At 48.8% G+C, this 22,250-nt stretch overlaps 1 protein-coding gene across 5 annotated transcripts in view; it reads right to left on the reverse strand.

Moving 5' to 3' along the window:
• Nucleotides 1–22,250, reverse strand: part of TBC1D22A (TBC1 domain family member 22A) — a 343,202-nt gene that overhangs the window by 46,671 nt on the left and 274,281 nt on the right. For all 5 annotated transcript variants that reach the window (XM_014864482.3, XM_044777626.2, XM_014864481.3 and 2 more), the window contains one exon: nucleotides 4,303–4,398. In XM_014864482.3, the coding sequence (XP_014719968.1) occupies nucleotides 4,303–4,398 (96 nt within the window). The remainder of the gene's footprint in view (nucleotides 1–4,302; nucleotides 4,399–22,250) is intronic.

Below are 22,250 nucleotides of genomic sequence, written 5' to 3' on the forward strand. Positions count from 1 at the left end.
TTCACAGAGCTTTTCTGCACCCACACGCTTCTGGGTCCCAGTCCCAGGAGCGGGCAGGCAGGGACGATCTGCCTGGGCGCTGCTCTCTCTGCCAAGGACCAGGGTGAGGGTGAATCAGGCTTTGTCAGCAGCAAAGGCCAGCTGTGAACAAGGCCAGGGCTGCAGACCCCTGTGTCCCGGGACGCCAAACTAAGAAGCTTAGACTTTGGGGAGATAAAATGGATATAATAATTTTCTAGGGTCGCTTGTTTTCAACTATTTGTAATGCTGCACTTACGAATCAGCCAGAGATCTCAGTAACACCAACACGGGAGCGTAACTCCAGCTCCCGTCGGTGAGGAGGCGTGTGCTCAGAAGGGGCGTCTGATGCCCCGCAGACACGTCCATCATTCTGACCAGGACTGGAGCCTCGGCGACTGGAGTCTCAGCAATGGGAGCCACGGAGGTTTCTGAGCATGCCGGCCACGCAGAAGCCGACCCCTGGAAGGCGTATTCAGCCATGTGCCTGAGCTGGAGCAGATGCCCTCAGCTGCTCGTGTGGTGAGTTCCTCACCCTCTCTGGGCCCAGAGTGCTCTTACTGTAAAATACCCCCCAGAGGGCGAGGACGAGGTGGAGTATGCCAGGTGCACCGCTAGGGCACATAAGACTTTGTACACAGGAAGTTCCTTCCACCCCAAAGACCCTACAAAATCTGGATAGAAAGAGGCAGGCGGAAGGGCAGAAGCCAGGCTGTGGGCGCCAAGACTCGGACCTCAGTGGCTGGCAGAGGCGGGGATGGAGGCTGGCGGAGGAGGCCCCATTTGGACACGCAGGGTGAGGCGCCTGTGGGGCCAACAGTCATGGAGCAGAGTTACCTGCACGAGGGATGGGATGAGCTCTGGCCGGGGGACAGCGAATCCTCAAGGAACAGAACAAAGCTCCCGGGCACCAGAGCTCAGGACAGGAGTGAGCGTCCACTCCAGAAGATGCCTCCCTCCATCCAGAGGACCCACGAGACGGCGGGCTCGGCAGGCCCTTGTGGACGCTCAGAGACCTGGATGGAACCAGAGCACGGCCTGGGCGAGTCTCAGAGGCAAGGCACACAGGAAAGAGGCAGCAGCCCAACCTCACTGCCTGCTCAAGTTTTGGGAATTGAGCTCATGGAGCAAAGCCCATCGCCCTCCCTCCCCAGCACCCACATGGCTGGGCCACGTTTAACACCAGGAGAGTCTCCGCCTTTCTTCTGGGAAGACTCTGTCCTCGGAAAACGATTCCATTCCTATAGAAATGACTTAAAGCAACACATTATTTCCCAAGGGGCAAATTACAACTCTGCAAAGAGTGAGGGCCCTTAAAGCCCTTCCGTGAATGTTCTACTGCTGGAGCTCAGGTTCGGGTCTCAGTCACTCAGGCTGTCTTCCACGGAGACAGAATCATTTTCCTAAATGTCACAACCGCAGGTGCAATCCCTCCATGCTCACCAGGACTCCGAAGGTTCTTTATTTAATTTCTGTGTTCTCTTCTTATTTCCTTTCCCATTTAGTTCAATTCTCCACAACTGTGGTGTTCACAACACGCTCTCCAGCTGACCCCCACGATGTCGGCACGCGCGTGTTCCCAGTTTAGGGAAGGTCAGTCTTGAGCTCCCTCCCTGCCCCTTGCACTCTACAGGGCTCCTCAGGCTCCTGGCTGTGCTCGTCTCCTGGCCTCCGTCAACCTCATGGTAAGGGAGCAGGGCTCTGAGAAGGCCCGCGAAACGTTTAACCAGCTGCCCGTGTCGCCCCTCTCATTACACAGGGCAATGTGTCCAGTCAAACAGCAAATACATTGGGTCTCTTAAAAAGTGTGATAAAAAGTGTGCTGCATCTTCCAAAGCCACCAGGAATGCTGTTGTGGGGTCAAGCCTGCCATGCTGCAGAGCCCTGGGCAGGCCCATCACACGGGCTCTTATGTGAGGGGTGGGAAGACAAGAAGCCCAAAGCGCGTAGGTGCCAGGAGGGACAAGGGCCAACCCAACACTGATGTCCTGGCGGGCACCTCCCCAGCTCAGGTGCCCTTGTGTCCAGGGCTGCTCCTCCCTCTGACCTCCAGCCCAGGGGGAACCCAACCCTACTTCAGTCCCTTTGTTGCACTTCATAACAAGGAGAACACAACCTGCTCAGCACGCTCCTTGTGGCCAGTGTGTGTCTGGCCTGACTTGAGCCACTGTGGGACAGGAACCCTGGCAGCAGGGTCCTTATTTGGGAAGCAGGTGAAAAGATGGAGGGCAGAGCAGCAAAACCCCTTGCCTAAGGTCACTCATTTGCTTACAGGTCTCTCTCCTCAACCAGACTCGAGAGCCAAAGGATGAGGGCCACTCCTCAGACATGTATGGCTTGGAGGCTGCCCAGAGTTGGCGCTCAAGAGCAACTTCTGGGACCACGACAAGCCTCTCGTCCTAGCACATTCTTGCACACAGCAACACGTGGCTTCAGGGATTGACATCGCCCCTGAGCTCTTTCCTACCCACCGCCCCTGACCAGGCACGGCCCCCGGGAGGGCAGCAACGTCTGTCCGGGACCTCTAGGAAACAGTTTCCCCAACCAGAGAATCCCAGACATAACTGAGGCAGAGACGCCCGAGATACTCGGTCAGCCTGAGTCTCTGGGGGACCCAGTCACCTCTACCACCTGTTCTCCAGGAGGCGCTCAGGGAGCTGGCCCAGGCACAGGTGGGTACACTGGCCACAGTCACACCATGGCTGGCCGCTGTGCACCAGGGAAGCTGGGCCCTTCTCCCTTCCAATAAACACCCAAGTCGGTCTGCAGGCCAGTGCCCGGCTCAGGCAGCACTGCTCTTCCGCACCTCCATGGACGAGAGAGCACGCTGTGGGGAAACCATGGTGCGCACGGCAGGGAGACCGTGGGTCTAGTCACCTTCATTGTAGTCTACCTTACTCGGTAACATGGGCAAGCATCTGCCTCTCTCAGCACCTCGAGGGTCCCCAAGGCAAAGTGATGAGGGCGGGCCAGGTGGTCCAGGAGTGCCCAGATCCAGGCGCCTCACACAAGCTTTGCATAAGCCCAAAGGGGCAGGGCAGGGTGGGTGCATTCTACCCATGTTACAGACAACGATCTGAGGCTGGAAGAGGCAAGGCAGGAGCAATAGCCAGCCGGGAACCTGGCTGCTGTACCAATGCTCTCAACGAGGCACACCTGAGCCCTGTGCCAACAAAAAGCGCAGGAACTGGAGTGAAAAAAATGACCTCATTTTCCCCATCCACCCAGGAATACCTCAGGGCACATGGGCAGGCTGGCCACTGGGCTCTGCTCACCCAGAGGGAGGTCCTTCTCTTCCAGTCTCTCCTGGCGGCCGAGATGGAAAGCTACCGGGCAGTGCAGCAGGACTTGCTGCTCCCCACGGCCCTCGGCAGCTGGAGCAGGGATGCCTGGAGCCGTCTCACAGGCATGGAGGCCGAGGAACGACAAGGCCAAGAGCTGCCCAGAGCCCCCACACTGTGACCAAGGGCCGCAGGGCCTCCTAGCCTGTCCTCACTTGAAAGATGAGGGCTCGAGGAGGTAAAGCGCCAGGACAGTGACGTCCCAGCCAGTCAGTGGCAGTGGTGGGTCCACGTCCCCACTGCTGGTGCTCCCTTTACAGCACCACAGGCGACCCACCCCCTCCCAGGGGCACTGGCCAAAGGTCTGCCCATCCAGCACCTTGGATAACGGTGGGTGTCACCCTGTGAAGGGGTCAACACCCACACAGTACTCAGGCCACTGCACAGAGGCACACTTGGGGGTGGGAACCTAGCCCACACTGAGCCCCTCGGTTGAGGACAGAGCCTCTGATGAATGGGTGCAAAGGTGGCTCTCCCACTAAGGCACTGAAGAAACTGTGGCTCAGAGAGACTAAGTAATGTGCCCAAGTCACACAGCTACCAAGTGGCCAGGAACCCAGGCTATCTGATCACTCGCCCAGCACCTTCTCTAACATAGCACAGCCAGCTGCCGTCAGGGGGCTTCTGGGAGCTGAGGCCCCACATCCCACCCCTCCAGGGCCACAGTGTTGGGGACACGCTGTGGCCAATCAGAAGTTTCTCCGGGGAGCCTGAGAAACAGCCACATGTAATAACGCACGGTGTCGGCAGGGCCGACGCCCACGTGACCACAGCCAGATTTGCTTCCTCAGCTTGACGAGCTTTCAAACAGCAGGAGGTCAGCGGTGAAATGCGGGCGGCGCGTCTCAAAGCTCTTCCACAAATAACCCCATGAACTGAAATTTAATAAACCTCTCCGAGTAGAAAATCAAACTCCGGTTCTTTTGAAAAGGCATTTACTTACTTGAAAATCTCTTTCTTCTAGTATTTCTTTCCTCCATCTCACGAGAAAAGCAGCGCAAACGTACAAGTGGAAGCGCGAGAAGCCCTCAGGTTCAGACTGCAAGAGAGAACACAACCAGAGACTTGAGCGCGGGCCATCCACAGGGCGTCCACGGGGCTGCGCAGCTGCCTGCCGCGGGGACGGGGGCAGGGGTCGGAGGGGACCAAAGCGGTGCTGCCTTACTCGTTTTTACTTCATGCCTTAATTTCAAAATTTTCATCTCATTAAAATAAACATGAATTTTTCTTTAAGTGCCAGCAGCCTGACAAACAGCAGGTGAAGAGCAGCCCAGGTTTTAGGCAAGTTCCTTTCTTCTCTCGCACGGATGATAGCCAACAATAACAAAAGGCAAATCCAGCGAGCACTAATTCTTCACCAGGGGCCGAGTCCACTCGTGCAACCACCATGGGAGGGAGGGAGTCTCAGTTCACAGGTGAGGAAACAAGAGCAGAAGCCGAGCTGTCTGCCCAGGCTGAATGGGAGGAGGGCAGCAGGGCAGCACCTGCCGGGGTCTGTCCCACACGGGCGTCCTTGCTCTCCCGGCGTTCCCAGGGAAGTGAGGCTGACTGAAGTCGTGGGGCAGGGAAGGACGCTGTGACACCCCGTCGAGTCACGATCCTGTACGTCTCCTCATTGCGTCCAACACTCCCTCTCCACCTCCTCCATCGCAGGTCACCCGGGGCTCTGCTACCTTCCTCGGGGCTCACACACCCCTCCCTTCAGGAGCACCCTCCCCATGCTGCCGCCTTAGTTCAAACACACACTACACACCGCCGACTTCTGAGCCCAGCCTTCTCCAGACTCCAGCTCTCAGAGTGACGCCTTGACGACTGTGCCATCTCATGTGACACCTGCATGACTACTATCAATAGTTTACTAGGCAAATAAATAACAAGTATAATGTATAAGATGGTGACATGATCTGGGAAAAACAAGGCACTAAGAAGAGCAATGGGAAACACCAGGGACATTTGGGAGAGGGGGCTGTAATTTAAAAATGGTGGTCAGTCACCCAAGGTGACATTTAAACAAAGAGGGAAAGCCATATAGACATCTGTGGAGAAATGAAAGACCTTGAGGTTTGAGACTGTCTGGCACCTTCCAGAAACGGCAAGATCAGTGTGGCTGCAACAGAAAGAGAGGTGAGCCAAGCAGAAGCTGAGTTGAGGCCCACATCCTCAGGGCCTCCCTGGTCACTGGCTTGTCCTCATGACCACTGGAAGCTCTGAGCAGAGGAAGAACCTGTGCTTCCAAAGGATGCCTCTAGCTGGCACGTTGAGAAGAGACTTGGCCTTGGGCAAGGTGGGGAGAGGCAGACTGGGGAGAGAGGTTAGGAGGCCACAGAAACCATAAAACCAAGAAGTGGCAGTGACTGGGGCCAGGGGGGTAGCATTGAAGCTTGTGAGAAGAGGTCAAATTCTAGATGAATTCTGAACTTGAGTCAACAAAGTACGCTGATGAATATGGGCACTATGGGGTATGAGAGAAAGAGAAGAACCAAGGATAACACCAACATCTTTGGCCTGAACACCTGGAAGGATGAAGATTCCTAAGGTGAGGAGAGTTTAGTGGAAAAACCTGCAGGAGAATGTGTTTTGGTGGCAGGCTGTGAATTTGTTCTTGTGGACACGTTAAGCCTAAGACACCTGTTAGGCATCATGTGGAGACGGCAGGTAGGCAGTTGGACAGATGCATCCATAGTTCAGGAAGGTGGCTCTGTGGTCCAGCCCAGAAGCATACACTGAAGACTGAAGGCCCTAACAGGAGTATCCAGGGAGCCAGGAGGAAACACAGGAGAAGAGGAGACGCTGCAGAAGGGCCAAGTTGGGTCTGGGAGGTGACCCCTGGATTTGGCCACAGGGAGGTCACTGGCGAGCAGGAGGGCTGACCGGAGTGTGTAAGAGAGGATGGTAAGGAGAAAACTAGAGACGGGTGTATTTCGTTATCTTATTTCACTGGGCTGGCTGGAACCGTCATTAGTATGTTGAGCAGAACCGCTGACAGTGGAGCGGCATCCTTGCCTTCTACTTCCTGATTTAAAAGGGACCCTGTTTTCCACATTTCACTCCCGATAATGAAGTTTGTTTTGCTCCAGGCCTTTCGTGTAGACAACACATAACAGGTTAGAACAGTTCTCTTCTATTCCTAATTTACTAGAGTTCGTGCCACGGATGCTTACAGAATTTCATCAGACGCTTTTCCTGCATCAATTGAGAGGATGATTGTTCTCCTTGAAATCTGTTAATGTGGTGAATTACATTAGTATAATAGTTTCTTTAATGTCATACCAAGCTTGTTTCCCAGATAAACTCAATTTGGTCACAATATATTATATTTTTTAATCATAGCTAGGCCTGTTCGCTAATCTTTCATTTAGGATTTCTGCGTTCACACTTGTGAGACTGGCCTTTCATTTTCCTTCTTGAATTGCCCCTGTCTGGTTTAAGTACGAAGGTAGTGTTTACTGCTTTTCCCCTCTTCTTCCACGCTCAGAGTCTGCACGAGACTGGGGTATCTGTTTTTCCAATGTTTGCTAGACACACCCGTAAAACAGGGGGGCCTGATGTTTTCCTTGTGGGAAGACCCGTATTCCCGATTCAATTTCTCTATGGGTATAAAACACTTCAGACCTTTTCAAATTTTGGAAGATTTTAATTTTTCTAGGAATTTGTCATCTAAGTTTTCAAATTTGTTCATGATATTCTGTTTTTCTTTGATCTCAGTTGCATTTGTAGTAATATCCTATTTGGGATTCTTAATACCACTTTTGTGTGGCTTTTCTCATTTTAGTTATTAATCATGCTTGAAATTTGTTAATTTCACATCTGTTCAAAGAACCAACTTTCGATTCAGTTTTAGGTCTGCTGATCTTTTGTATTTCATTCACTTCTGCTGCTGTCTTTATTACGTCCTTTCTTCTAGTGACTTAGTTTCTCTCTTTTTTATTGTCGATATTTTCTAACACCCAAAAGTAGAGTAGCTCCTACTTATTTTTAAATCAATCAGTTCTTTTTCTAACATAAGATAGACAATTAGCTCATTAATGTTCGGCTTTTCTTCACTTCTGATATTAGCAAGCTTTTAAGGCTATAAATTTCCTTCTCTTAAGCCCCACTTCAGGGGCATTCCATAGTTTTAATGAATAGTCCCTTTGTTATCCTTAAGTTCTAAGACTTTGCTCCTTTTTTATGGCTTCCTTGTTTGAATCATGGCTTACTTATCAGTATGTTTTTTAAAATCTATAAACACGTGGTTCATTTTTAACTTTGCTTTGTCTTATCAGCTTTTTTTTGGTTATTGATTCATAACTTAACTGTGCTGTAACAGAATGTGATTTATATTATGTTGGTTCTTTTAAGTTTGTTTAGATTTGCTTTTTGGAGTAGGACACAAGCAGTTTTCACAAATGCTCCATAAGGCAGCACAGTTAAAAATCAAGAACACAAACCCTGGAGCCGGAGCGCCTGGGTTTCGGTCCTGGCTCTGCCACCTATTAGCTGGGTGACAGGGACAAGGAATCTGGCCTCCTTGTGCCTCAGTTTCCTCATCTGTAAAATGTTATGAAGATTAAATAAATTAAACAATGTAAAGCACTTAGAAAGCCTGGAACGTAGCAAACAGTATGTAATTGCCAGCTATTGTTCTTAATAGGTGCGTGTTAAAAGAGCATGTATGCTGGAGTTCTTGGATACAGGGTCCTCTACATGTCCATTAGATGAAGTTAATCAACAGTGTTGGCCAAATCTCCTATAAATCCTTATTGGTTTTCTTGTCTGCTCATGATTTATCAACAACTGAGAGGTGTGTTAAAAATTCCCGTTACAAGAGTGGATTTGATTTCTCCTTTAGTTCTGCCAGTCTTTGTTTTCTCTATTTGAAAGCTACGTTGTTAGGTGCATACAAATTTAACGTTGTTTTATCTTCCTGGTGTACTGAACAATATCGCTATCAATATATATGACCTCCTTTATCTCAGGTAATGCTTTTGCCTTAAAGTCTTTTGAGGAGGGGGCAGGGGTCTGGTAAGACCAAAACTACATGTCAACTTTTGTTGGATTATTCATTAGTTTTAAACAGCTTTGTTGAGGAATAACTAACATCCAGTAAACTCACATTATAATTTGACAGGTTTTGATATGTGTATGCTCCTGTGAACCCACCACCACACTCACCATAGTGAAGACGTCCATCGTCTGCAGAAGTTCCACTCTATTCTCCATTTCATTTCACCTCTCTTTTCATATTTCCATCTCTCTGTCTCTCTGGGAGAAGTACTTCTTCAAAGCTCTCTTCCAGTTCATTAGTCATCTCTTCAACTGTTATCACAGTTCCTGCTAACCTCATCTAAATTTGAAACTTGGTTCTTTTTCCAGACCTGCCTTGTAAATTGTGATGGCTTCCCTTTCCTTCTTTCATCCCACACCACCCTTTGTATTATTTTAAACATATTAGACTTATCTTCTAGTGCATCTCAGAGAGCTCTGACATCTGTAGTCTCGTGGGTCTCCTTCTGCAGTCTGCTGTCTCTGCTGGTTCTTGCTCTTGGTGGCCTGCTTCCTTGTACTTCTGCCGTTTTCCCCCTGTGGAGCTGATAGTCCTTGGAACTTTTATCTGTTGGAATTTTTGATGCTGGATCAAAAGTGGTTTTCTTTGGGGGGAAAAAAATTGTATTTGCCTCTGCCAGAGCCTGAGGTCACTAGTATCCCAAGACTGCCTTAAACTAAATTTGGAGCTTGAAATTTCTCAGGACCAACTAGTAATGTGAATGGGGGCTCCAAACCCATGTGAATGTAGGGCTGTAGTTGGAAATTCTGAGGGGCCCAGACTTTTAAAGAATCCTTTTTCTTTAACTTCCGTGGCCAAGGGCAAGAAAGGCCAGCACTTGCTCCTGTTTAGTTTCTGAACAGTATCCCGGTTTTGTCTCCTGCCTGTGGCTCACTAAAACCAGGCTGAAGGCCCTAGAAACTAACTGGCAGACACCCCAGGGTGAACACCTGCTTGGATGCTGCTCCTCTACCTCTCTAGATTTACATTTGCTGTGTTTTCTGCTCTGTGGGAGTCTCTCTTCCTTTGCGGTTATGTTTTTAAAAGTACACAGGCATCGTTCGGTGTGTTCTGTGACAGGACTGGCCTTCTGGACACCAAGTCGACCACATTGCCAGAATGGAAAGCTCTGCCCTGTTTTTTTCCTTTAAATCAACCCACTTCTTTAACAACTTAAACGGATTTCTACTGTAGCTCAGCAGTACAGATTTGATGTGCTAGATACAGTTTTGCTAATATCCATTAAAAATATACATCACCATAAAAATTTAAAATATTTTTCTCTGCTGGAACTAAAATCAACTAACAATTCAAGCTCAGTGAAACGCCACTGAGGCCTTTGTACCGTGGACCACACTGATTTCCCCATCCGCACTCTAGCCCTCTCTAGCCCATCTTCAAATGGTAACCAGGACGCCCTTTCCAAATAAGTGGACTCCGATCACATCACAGAGCCATTTAAAGACATCCATTGCCTTTAGATATGTCAAGACACCTTCACATGACACTCAGTCCTCTGGCATCCTGGGCCCTGCCCCACCTGCCACCTCAGGGTGAACCCTCACAATTTCCCCCAAACACCAGGCCCTTTCAGCCTTACCCCTGCCCTTGCACCAGCTGCTGCTCCAGCAAGGAATGCTTCCCTGGTTTCTCAGCCAGATAAACCCTAATCATTCCTCAAGCTCTCTCCCTTTCTCCCAGGCAGTCGGGGGCCCAGCCCTTGCACCCACAAGCCTGGCTAGGTCTCTGTTGTCGCATTTGTTACACTGTCCTCTTTAATGCTCACTCGTTCTTTCTCCCACTGGCCTGGGAGCCTCTTCGCTCCAGGTCCGTGACCCCTTCTTTGTAATTCCTGCCCCAAGCCCCACAGGAGGATTAGAGACGGAATGAAATTACACACACACCCAAATCCACCAATTCAGGTTCCAGGAGCACAGGGGAACTGCCAGGCTGAATTAGTGGAAGCTTGACCCCGAGGATGTATCTAAAGAAACAGGCCTTTTCCTTTTAAACACTGAAGTTGGCTGAACAACATACGGGAAACTTCAGGTCTTTAAGGGTGTAGGGGAGCCCGCCCTTGGGAATGCACGATTGGTGATTAGCTTTGCAAATGTGAGAGGGAAAGGGCTCCAGGGGTACTTAGGGATGTTCCAAAACAATGGGTTCTCTAAGGAATCCTGTTTACACTCTTAATTTGCTTAACAGCTTTTTATTTAACAGGAGAGAGCAGAGGTCAGCCTCAGGCCAGCCCTGGTACCCCCCCCCCCCCCCACCTTGGAATTCATAGGCTGGGCTGTGAATTCTGCAGCCCCACAACATGTCTCCAACTGGCAAGCAGAATGCAGTACAAGCCACACTTTCACAGGAACACCACATGAGGAAAAAATGGAGTTTTACAGCTTGGTTCTTAAGTGGATTATTTGTCTTCAGTGACTTGGTAAATCATATTAAAATAGCAATTTAATAAATAAAAAATTCATATCATAATGGAAAATGGGCTTCTGCTTTAATGAAGCTTAACCTGAACAATAAATACTGTCATCGCAGTACAGGGCAGACCAGGAGGCCGAGTCTCAGCAGGGGCTGCCCACACACCACAGGCAGCTCACAGCCCGGCCCACTCAGGACAGAGGGGTTTCCCTCATCTTTGGGATCTGGCACATTCAATCGGGGTCTTCCCAATTAGGACCAAGTCAGCCAAGCTGACCAGCCATTTCCAAACCATCCCGGGGTGGTGCCCCTGAGCAAGCAGAACTCTCCAAGGGAAGAGATGTGACTTCCTGAAGCCCCCCTGGGGGGAGGCTGCTGGATGACCATGGTGCCAACCAACTGGGAAGCACAGCGCTGGGGGCCATTTCAGAGCGGTGTGCGGGGCCCCACTACAAGGCAGGCTCTGGGGAGGGTCCTGAACCCCAGTCCAGGCCTTCCAGCCGCCATTGCACCAGGCTTGACCTGTAAATCCTGACCTCCCAATTTTCCCGGGCTCCAGACTAGTTTGGGGAGGGAAAAGAGAGCCAGAGAGCTGGAAAGGCCACTGAGTGATTGCCCTTGGGGTTCCATGGCAGATGCAGTGGATGGGGTGGTTGGGGGCACAGAAGCTGATCTCCCCGCTCAGCCCCAGGGACAGGGGTCTTGAGCTGGTCAACTGCAAAACCATAAGCTCTTCCTTCCTTTTGCAGCAGAAATCCAAAGAGCCCAGACCAGGAAAGCACCATCGCATGTGTAGATTCTCCAGACTCAGGGAGCGGGGGGCTCAGTTGCCCTGCCTACTGAGGATCACCATGTAGTCTCTGGATATTGCTACACGAGGACAACTCTCCTCCACCTGGAGAGTCACAGTGCCGCAGAAAAAGCGACAGAGTCTGCAACAGTCACAGCACCCCTTTCCCTGTGATCCCGCCACCGCTCAACTGAAAACCCCCAGACTGCGAGATTCAGCTCAAATTTTCCCTCCAGGCATTCAAGGCCCACCCCACCTAGCCAGCCTCCTCCCCAATGACTCTGCCGCACGTGACCCTCCACACTGGGCCTGTTCCTGCTCTCACCATCTGGACCCACAGCCCTGGGGCCAGAAACAGCACTAGAAACCCTGATGGCTCGGACCCTGATGGCTCCAGAAACCACAAGAGTCTGGCCTGGACGACCCTGGCTATGCCCCTCCTGTCCTCCCGGGCTTGGCTCCCTCATCCCACAGGCAGGGGCAGGGCAGCAGCAGCTGAGCACTGCACACGGAAGATTCTGGTCCCTGGGTGCAGCCTTGACAAGTCTAGGGGCAGCACCTGACCGCTCCTCATGCCTGCAGGCTTCTCCCCACCATGATCAGAGGAGAGCTCACCCCAGTATTCTCCTTCCAGAACCTTCTGCACCTGTCCTCAGGGCACAGCTGTCTGCACGGACAGCATGTCACCAACGCTCATAACTCCCTGGGTCCATTCTCACCCCAACAAGGGCAGGACTGTCAGTAAAGGTGATGAGCAACAGGAGGGAACCCCCAAGACCTCCAGGCCACCTCCTCCAAGCGGCAGCTGATGCCTCCCGAGGAGCACGACACACCTGTGAGGCGAAGCAGGTCAGCTCCTGCTGCACAAGGCCTGGTGAAGCACATCCAGTGCCCGTACTGTGGCCCCAGAGCGCACATGCCACCTGGTGACATCAGGCCAACGGACAGCCAAAGTGAGGTCAGGGCTGCATCTGGACAGGCTGCACACTGGCCCTAATATTACCTCTTTGCAAGACAAGTCTGTTAGCCAAGTCTCCCAACATGCTCACCCCAGAAAAGGGTCAGGATTCTGAGGACAGGGAATTCTAGGGGTCAGGGAGAAACACCGTTCCTGTAACTCATACCATTTTTAAAAATCATAAGGCCCTCTAGCTGAGGGAAAGACAGTTCATGTAAGAGCCCAGATGCACTTGGAAATGACCATTTAAAAGCCCTAATCCCATTCCAATTGGATCAGACAGTTGAAATCTCCAGATCCTGGTTTTTACTACCTCCAGTAAACTGTGTCTAATAACCAGGCAGCATACCATAAAACCTGCTCCAAAAGAGAGCTGCACCATGATGGAGCCCACATGGCTCCTGGGAGACCCCTGGCTTCAGTGGCCCGCCCCGTCCCCAGCAGAGATGAAAGGACATTCTGACAGGCCAAAACCCAAGGCAGGCAGGCAGCCTGTGGGTGTGTGGAGCCCATCCCTGCAGAATTTTCACTGGGGGAGAAAGATGGAGGCACCCAAGAATGCATCAAACCAAATATGGAAAAGATATAAAAGTTCTCTGAAAGACATAAAAAACACCCTAATTAAAGATACACTAGGTTAAAGGACTAACAGATTCAATATTGAAAAGATGTCAATTGCTTTACATTTTAATTTACAAATTTAATGTCTTTCTAATCAAAACTACAACCATGTATTTTTGTGACCAGGAAGCTTATTCTAAAGTTGATATTGAAGAACAAAGGGCCAAGAATAGCAAGACAGACCCAAAGATTAAAAAATAAGGTGAAGACTTACATCAGACGTCAAGATATCTTGTGAAACTAATAAAGATCATGTGACCCAGGTCCAGGACAGAGAGGCGCGTGGAACAGAGAGATCAGACACAAGCCTGCACTGACATGGGTGTTTATCCACAGCAGACGGGGGAGTACAGATAGTGGGGGAAGCATGGATGACTCAACAAATGGTAACTGAGACAACGGGCTATCCACACGGAAAAATCAAAATTAGATCCCTGCCTCACGCCCCACACAAAGCCAAATTCAAGGTGGATTAGAAAGTAACATACAAACACAAAACCTTAAAGCATAAATTTTAAAAATCAATAAAGTTGACTACATAAAAACTTAAAACTTACATGTGACAAGACACTATAATTAAGATGAATATACAAGTCACAGACTAGTAAAAGACGTTTGCAGTGCATATATGACTGATACAGCATTAGTATCCAGAATACACAGATTTTAAAATCCCGCTGATAACCAATAAGAAAAAGACAGACTGTCTAGTAAAAAAGTGGGCAAAGGATGTGACTGGACCTTGAGTGGTCAGTAAAACTAGGAAAGGCTACTCACACTCACTGGTAACCAGGGATGGGCAGTGCAAAATGAGTGAAAGTGGGATGTCAGTTAGTTTTCAGATGGGCAAACACTAGAAATTATGAGGAATGCAGACTACAGGACAGGATATGAGCTGAAAGAAATTCTGCATGTGCTGGTGGGGGAGGGGATGCAGCCACTTTGGAGAGCACTTTGGTAATATCTAGATGTTTGCATCCTATAGCCCAGAAATTTCTTTCCTAAGCTGAGCAAGTCCTACATGCAGGTATACGGAGATGTGTACAAGAACGTTAGATTGAGCATTATTTGTAATTTCAAAAAACTTAGAAACCAATGTCTTTCAACAGAAGAATGGATGAATTACAGTATATTCATACAGTGTAAAACTACAAAGTATGAGAACAAACGAATACAGCTATATCCATCAAAATGAATAAATATTAAAATATAAAGTTGAATAAAAAAGCATGTTGTAAAAGAATACTTAAGCGTGATGCCATTTATAAAATGTTTCCAAATATTTATTATGAGACTACACATTGTGGATACATGTATGTGTGGAAAACACTAAAGCGTGTTTAGAAATGATAAAAACCAAATTCAAGGTAGGGCCAACCTCTGGAGAGGAAGGAAAGGAAGCTTCAACGGTATATGGAAAATTTGATTTCTGAGTAAGAAATAAAAGATCTGAAGCAAAAATGAAAAAACTTTTAGACTTGACAAAGCTGGGTAGTAAGTACCCAGGCATTCATTAGATTATCATCTCCACTATTCTGTATATTTAAGATTTTTCATAACTAAAAAAAATGAAAAAGACCGGGGACTAATTTGAAATGGTCTTTCTCAGAGTCACCAAGAGAGCTGTCTGTTGGGAGGACCACAGATCCACGTGGCTCCAGCCCAGCCAGCGAATCCATCCAGCCTCAGCCCCTCCTTGTCCTTCAGACTATGTGGCAGCAGGTACTCCCCGTCCTTGGATTCTGACTTCCATGACCTTGGGTGCCCCGCTCAGCATCTTCTCCTAGGTCCACAGGCACAGCAGGCGTGAGGCAGGCCCTAACTGCTTCTGTCCCTCCCTCGACCTTCCTTCAAGGCTCTTGCCCCAGTCCTTCACCGAGCAAGGTTGTTCCCATGTTTGCTCTCTTACAAAGCGGCCCTGATTGTCAAGAGAAGCTCAAAGGATGAGCAACATGACCCGAGTTATCCTGGGGCCACCTCTGCCTCTCCTTCACTCACTGTTTGGAAGCAGAAGATAAATCCAGATGCCTCCTAACATTCTGAGTTTTCTTAAAACTACATTTCAGGTTCTGCAGTGAATCTAGTTTTGCTAATAAAATGACAAAATCAAAGTTCAAAATGACTACAGATTAACTCAATGCAAATTACATACGACATACACTTTTTAAAATGTAGGAAATAAGGCAAAGAAACAGTTTTCCTTCTATTTTTTATAAGAGAGAAATTGTGATAAAAGGAACAATTTTTCACCTTTAATTGCATCATTAAGCTTTCCTTATAATTTTTGGCACTGAAATAAAAATGAATGGCCTTCTGGCGTCAGGAGATTTTCCTGTGTGTATGTATTTATGTAGATGAATTTTTGAGGCCATTCAAATGACAAGAATTGTTTCCCATTCTTTGTGCAGATTCAAGTGCACCAACTTCAGCTGTGCAAGCAAAATCTTTGCTATGATTTCCTTTGAAATATTCATCACCAGGCCATTGCATTACACAATTACCTACCAGGAATGCAGAGCACGGCCATTTTAAAATTCACACCGACATCCCCATGTTTGGGGCATGGGCTAGTAATGGAACTGTAAATCACGTTTCATTATGCAGCCAGATCCTGAAGCATAAACGAGCCTGGTGCTCATCCAGCTGGCCGAAAAGGGACTGATCGATTATCTCTACGCCAACCTCTATTATCTTTTGCCAGATACTTATTGGCATGTGTCTGTCCACGTCTGAGAACATTCCAAATGGTTAAATGACAAAGGTCACAGCCAATCCAATCCAGTCTGTGAGTCACTAGGTGGAAGCTTACCTCCACAGCCTTGGGAGGGCCAATCTGGGAAAGGGAGGTGACCCACAGGCTGCTCCTGGTTCTGGAATTTTGGCTGTTGCTCTAATGTATCAGTAATTCTGAACCGAAATGAACATTTTAAAGCTAAGTAGTATAGAGGAAAACATAAAATAATAATAAATACTGAAATGTTTTTAAAATTGCTAGTGACTGTTCATTTGACATACTAGTCAGGGTTCTCTGGAGAAACAGAGCCAACAGGACATTCAGTTCACACACAGAGACAGAGAGAGAGATTGATTGATTGATTTTAAGGAAGTGGCTCACACAACGGTGGAGACTTAGAGAGTCTATGGTCTGATGAGGAAGGCCAGCAGTGGGACCCAGGAAGAGCTGATGTCGCAGGTGGAGGCTGAAGGCCGTCTGGAGGCAGAATTCCTTCTTGCTCAGGGTGCGGTCAGCTTTTGTTCTATCCAACCCATCAACTGACCCTGACCAGATGGGGACCACCCGCATCATGGACAGCAATCTGCTTTATTCAAAGTCCATCGATTTAAATGTTAATCTCATCCAAGAACACCCTCACGGAAACATCCAGAGTAACGTTGACCAAATAGCTGGGTATGGGGCCCAGCCAGCCTGACACATAAAACCAACCGTCACAGTGGATGGCCGCCCAGATCATGATCCACCTTCGACGAGGAAAGGTGATCTCCAGTGCTGTATTCCTAGGTCCTTTTACATGCCGAACAACTGGTTTAAATACTCAATTAATTAACAAAAAAATCAACACTCCCCGAGGAGTTACAAACTCCTGTGACTCACAGAGGAGTTTTCCCCCGAGGATGGATAGTCAGAGGGAGTTCTGGAAATGGAATAAAGCAGGGGCATCACTTTCCCCCTAGTTAGCACCTGCTCCCTATAATACACTTCTGCTACTGGTCCTTAAGGGAGGAGTTGATCCTTAAATGCAAAAAAGGCACACCAGCAAAACCAGTTAAGAGTCAAACAACAATGACCTTGATTTACATATTTTGGCATGAGTCTCAGGGCAGACTGGTCCCCCTCACAGGCACTCGGAGCCGACTGTGTGTGACTGAGTCCACTGGAGCACAGGCCTCCTGCCACCACCAAAAGACGGGGGGATGTTTGCACCACCAGTTCACATCACAGGTATCACACTGCCCACAAATGCCTGTCTCCTTTATGGATGAAATCAAAGACATCCTTTAATGCTGCTCTGTGAAAACTTCATGAATTATACAAGCTCTGAAGGACTGTGGGGGCCAGAGCAGCCGTTAAACTGCAAGAGGGATTAACTGTGCCACCACGCTCAGCTGCCCTTGTGGGGCCCCTCCCATTTCCCGAATTTAAACCCTGCACACCTGATGACCCGGCGTTTGCCTAAGACCATGCATCACTGTCTGGTCCACGAGTACCACTCTAGGGGTATTTTTGCTCCCCTGTCCAAACTGATAAACTCTACTGTTCTTTAAATTTTGTCAAGGACGTTCCTGGCAAATTAAAAGGAAAGAGATCTTGCTGCGGGTCCTGATTATTTTTCTTTGAAGCAAGAAATGACATCACACCAGTGAACAGCTCAAAGCCCCGGTTCTCTCTGTAGACTGAATTTAGCCAAAAGAGCATCAAGGTCAGAGAAGGAGCGAGTGAGTGCAGCTCTCGGGGAACAAACCAATTTTCCATCCCCAGCCCCGTGGTGACTCGGTGGCACCTGTGTAAGCTGGGGGGCCGCATGTGTGCCTGTCCACAGGCTGAGACCATGGAGCACTAGGGAGGCACCATGCAGCTCGGATGTCGCCTCACTTCCCGCCTGTCTGGTGAGCAGGTGATGGGGAGCTGTTCCCCTCCTCCACTCCAGGTCCCAATCCGGCCTCTTAAGCGACTCTCCTGAGGCTCCTTCCTGCTCTCAAGGCCTTGGAGCCCCTTGCTTCTGCCTCCATCTCCCCAGTCACTCCCTCCTCTGAGGCCTCTCTTTGCTCAGGCTCGGGGCTGCTGCAGCGTCTCCCCAAACCGCTCCCTCGCTGTGCTCTGTGCTGTATCCCTCACGACATACCCGGACACGTGTGTATACCACACTCCTTAGTTCACTTGTTGTCCCCCATGAGCTCCCTTCCCCACAAGGAGAATGCCTCATGCTCCTGCACCCTCCCATGTTTAGCACAGACACAGGCCCCCACTGACGCCCACTGCCACCCTGAGAGGGCAGGGCGCTGAGGCCAGACTGGGCCTGGTTCCAACTCCCTTGTGTGTGACACTGGGCGAGCTCCCGAGCGCTCAGCTAGAAGCCAGAAATGGCAGTACTGGCTCTCCAGTGTGCATGACAGTACGAGTGAGAGATGAGCCTAAGGGCACAGCATGGAGCCCTGGACTCCCCACAGGTGGTTAAGAGAATGATGAAGCCAACGACACCCTAGTACGTTTTTCACCGTCAGCACCAATCGGAAAACTCTTGAAAAGAGACAGACAGCTGACCTCCATGTGCACCTCAATGTCCTCCAGTGGAGAGGGAGAGTTCAGCTGGACAAGCTCTCAGGGCCTTGGGACTCAGAGCCCAGGGCTCCGGGGTCTGCATTTCAAGGGCAGCGCTTTGAGGAGCTGGGAGCGGCCTGCTGGGTGCATGTGCCATGAGGGAAAGAGACAGGAGTCCACACGCAAAAAGGTCGTTTCTGGATACCTGCCTCTATCAACTCACCTACACAGCATCTCCCTCACTAGCAGGTTCACTGTAAACCATCATTCTTGTAGAAATGAACCCGAGGATTCTGAGAGAGCAAAAGAAATCGTGGCCTGAGATGGCTGTTGCTGCCTGGGCTGAACACCTGAGAAGACCAGGTGAGCTCCTGCAGGACCAGCGTCCACCTGGAGAGAACAGAGTCCTCCTTTCCTACGATAAAGCAATAGAGGGCATTTACTTGGTCCAAGATGTGAGGTTTGCAACATCCTTGACTGGGATTGCCCAGTTACTCAGCTATGAGAAGACACGGGTGGAGATGGCAGCGGAGGAGATAAACTGTGCACAGGCACTGCTGGGATGAGGTCTGAGATGGGAAGGAGGGAGCGTGCGTGGCTGATGCAGAGCTCCTTGCGGGCAGGGGCTGGGCCTCAGCTCAGCTCAGTGCCTGTCGGGCACACGAGGCTCAGACAGACCCACAGATGTCCCTTCTCAGCACGAAGCAGAAGCAGAATCTCCTGGTGGCAAGCCTGGGACTCTTCATTCTTGACAAGCTCCCGAGATGACTGCCACACAAACTAAAGCCTGAGAATTGGAGAGACGAGGTCCCGCCTTCCCTCCGCTGGGTCTCCCCCAGCATCTGGCACAGTGTTTCTGCGCACAGTGTATTCAGAAGATGACGACACTGAGTGCGTTAGTGAAGGTTCTGCTCCAGTTCCAAGCTGTCAACTTAACTAATAGCTTCGCCTGATTACGATGGACAATTGAACAGTTCAAAGGGTCTCAGACCACCAACCTTGAGCGAATACTTTAACCTGACCCCTTATAAACTAGGCTGTGATAAGACTTTTATTCCCTTTGAATCTAATTTGAACAAAAAGAATCCACATTCACCTAATAGCCATTCTATGGGGAATTCCCAGATTTAGCAGAAAACGGAATAGTGAAAAGAATTTCTAATCAGCTAAAAGAAGGAAGATTACACAGGCACAGAAGCACACCAAGAAACCAGCAAGGGGCTTGAAAGAGCCAGCTGTTCAGGCCCGTGACCCCTCTGACCATCCACAGCCTTCAGGCCTTGCTCCTTCCAAACACCCTCACCCAGGCCAGGGCTCCAGAGAGTGTGTGTGCATGGGGTGTGGTTTTTAAAAACATTTTCAAACAAGACTTCTCAAAACTTCCCCAAAGCAGAAAGCACAGGATAAAAACCCCACGTACTCATTCCTCAGGGTCCACAACGATCACGTGGCCGATCCTGTTCCATCCATAACTGACCCCTACCCCACCCACATGCTGCTGGAATATTCTACAGAAAATCACAGACATGACATTTCATCCATAAATCATTTCTTTTAGAGCTAAGGTCTATTTCTAGAAACCTCATCAGGAGACCATGATCATATCTGAAAACGTTAACAGGAATTCCTCATGGTGACGAAACACGTCTCCGACAAGGTTGTCTCTTGAGAACGTGCTTCCCCAAGACACGGCAGCTTGGCATAGTGAGTATTTGAAGCTGAAGGAATTCAGAAATGGCAGGTGCTGGAAGGACTGTCTGACCTTCCCCCGAAGCAGGTCATAAGGCCCTCCTGTGAGAGGTGCCCTCCCTCTACCTGGAGGAAAGGAGCGTCATTCTCTCCAAAGACGAGCAGCATGGAGAGGAGGGCGACCAGGCCCTGCTAAGACTCCCCGCTCACGACAAGCACCTCCCACCCTCCTGTCCTGTCACTCCCTCCACGACTTGCCCTCTTCATCAAGCCCAGGATAAAAATGCTCACATTTAGGTCTTCATTTCCCTATGAAGGCTCCTGTGTAAAACTTTCATTAAATAAATTTGTATGCCTTTCTCTACAGAAGAGTAAGGGAGCCCCAGCAGAGAACCTAGGACGGGTAGAGGAAAGACTTTCCTCCCTACATCTCCAAATCCTGTCTTTTCATGCTGCTTTGTTCTAATCAGGCTCCAAAAGAAGTGCGCATACAGCCTTTCAAGGTCAGTCTGTCCAGTCTTCTAAAGGTCCTCATCTCCTCCTCTGTTCCTGGTGAGGAAAGCGTGTTCCGCACCCTGGCTTTGGCTGCTTCCATTCCCATGGCGACTTGTAAGCCTGGACTTAGATCCAGAGGCTCAATGAGAGTCAGATGTGACACTTTTTTTGCAAGAATTAATGGAGAAGTGTGCCCTTCGTATTTCACCACATCAGGAGGCACGCCATGTCTGTGGTCTCTGCCTTTGTGATGCTACGATTGATTAGCGGGTCCAGGTGTTGCCAGACGGATCCATCCATTATACAGTTCCCTGCGAGCTGCCTCTAATGGCTTTTGAAGCCATTGGTGAGTGCTGCCTTAACCCATCACTTCATTAGGGTGACAATGCAATTCTTTCATCCCCTCTGCATTTGTAGCCACATTTCCTCTGTAAGGAAAAACTGTCCCTCAAAAACTATCTGATTACCAGAAAAATACAACTTGTTTGAATCTTTCCTGTCATTTACCAGTTGATGCCATAGCAACCTTCAAAGTGAGCCAGCGAGGGTTTTATTTAGAAACCATTATGAATTCAGAGACTTTAACATATTTGATATGTTTCAATCCACTGACATCATAATTCTTTCTGAGGCTCAATTTTCCCATTTCTGGCCAGTGCGAGCCCCTTTTAAATTGGGCTCTGACATGACCCCAGTGGTCTCTGAGAGGCCCCTTGCTTTCTTTATCACTAAATGTTCCAGACTCATCTTGAACATTTCCTGCTCCAGTCCTGGAATTAGACGTTTTTCTAAGGAGCCCTGATTCTTTTTAATGAGAAATGGTATGGAGACCGTGAGGGGGTGTCAATTCCACTAGGTAGATTGTTTGGCCCAATAATTTTCACTGGAGAGAACTAGAAGATATGATTTTATTTCTTTTAAAGAGAAGAATACATGCTAGATTCCTATTGAGTCCTAATTCATATTTAAGATTATAGGGTTTTTACTTCTTTGATTTTATGCCCGATTCTTTTCCCTTATGTTAAAAATCTTAGTTCCTATTACATTATCATACTTACTTATTTGCTTTATCCTAATATATATATTTATATGTAATATATGTATTTCAGTATGTGTGTATATAACAACAGTTTCAAGATAGCACTAATATTATTACTAACAATCTGATTACTGAATAGCATTTCAAAATTTATTTGCCATTCTTTCTGTGCTTGAGATATATCCTACCAGGGACGTACATTCAAAGCGCTTGTAAGTTTATATGAAGTAATTTTTCTCTGTGTAGTTAGGCCACCAACTTGATACATAGTTAGGTTCATTTTTTAAATTTTAATTTTGTTCTTGCTTTTGTGTACGTGTGTGTGAGGAAGATTGGCACAGACGTCAGCCCTGAGATAACATCTGTGTCCATCTTCCTCTGCTTTAAGTGGGACACCACCACAGCAGGGCTTGGCAAGTGGTGCTAGGTCCACGCCTGGGATCCAAACCTGTGAACCCTGGGCCGCCAAAGCAGAGCACGCAAACTTAATCACCACGCCACCGGCCCGGCCCCTCTTCTTGCTTTTGAAGGACAGCTTTCTTATTTAGGCTTAGTTTGGTTTTAT

The sequence above is a fragment of the Equus asinus genome, chromosome 4 (assembly GCF_041296235.1).
Source record: "Equus asinus isolate D_3611 breed Donkey chromosome 4, EquAss-T2T_v2, whole genome shotgun sequence".
NCBI classification, from domain to species: Eukaryota; Metazoa; Chordata; class Mammalia; order Perissodactyla; family Equidae; genus Equus; species Equus asinus.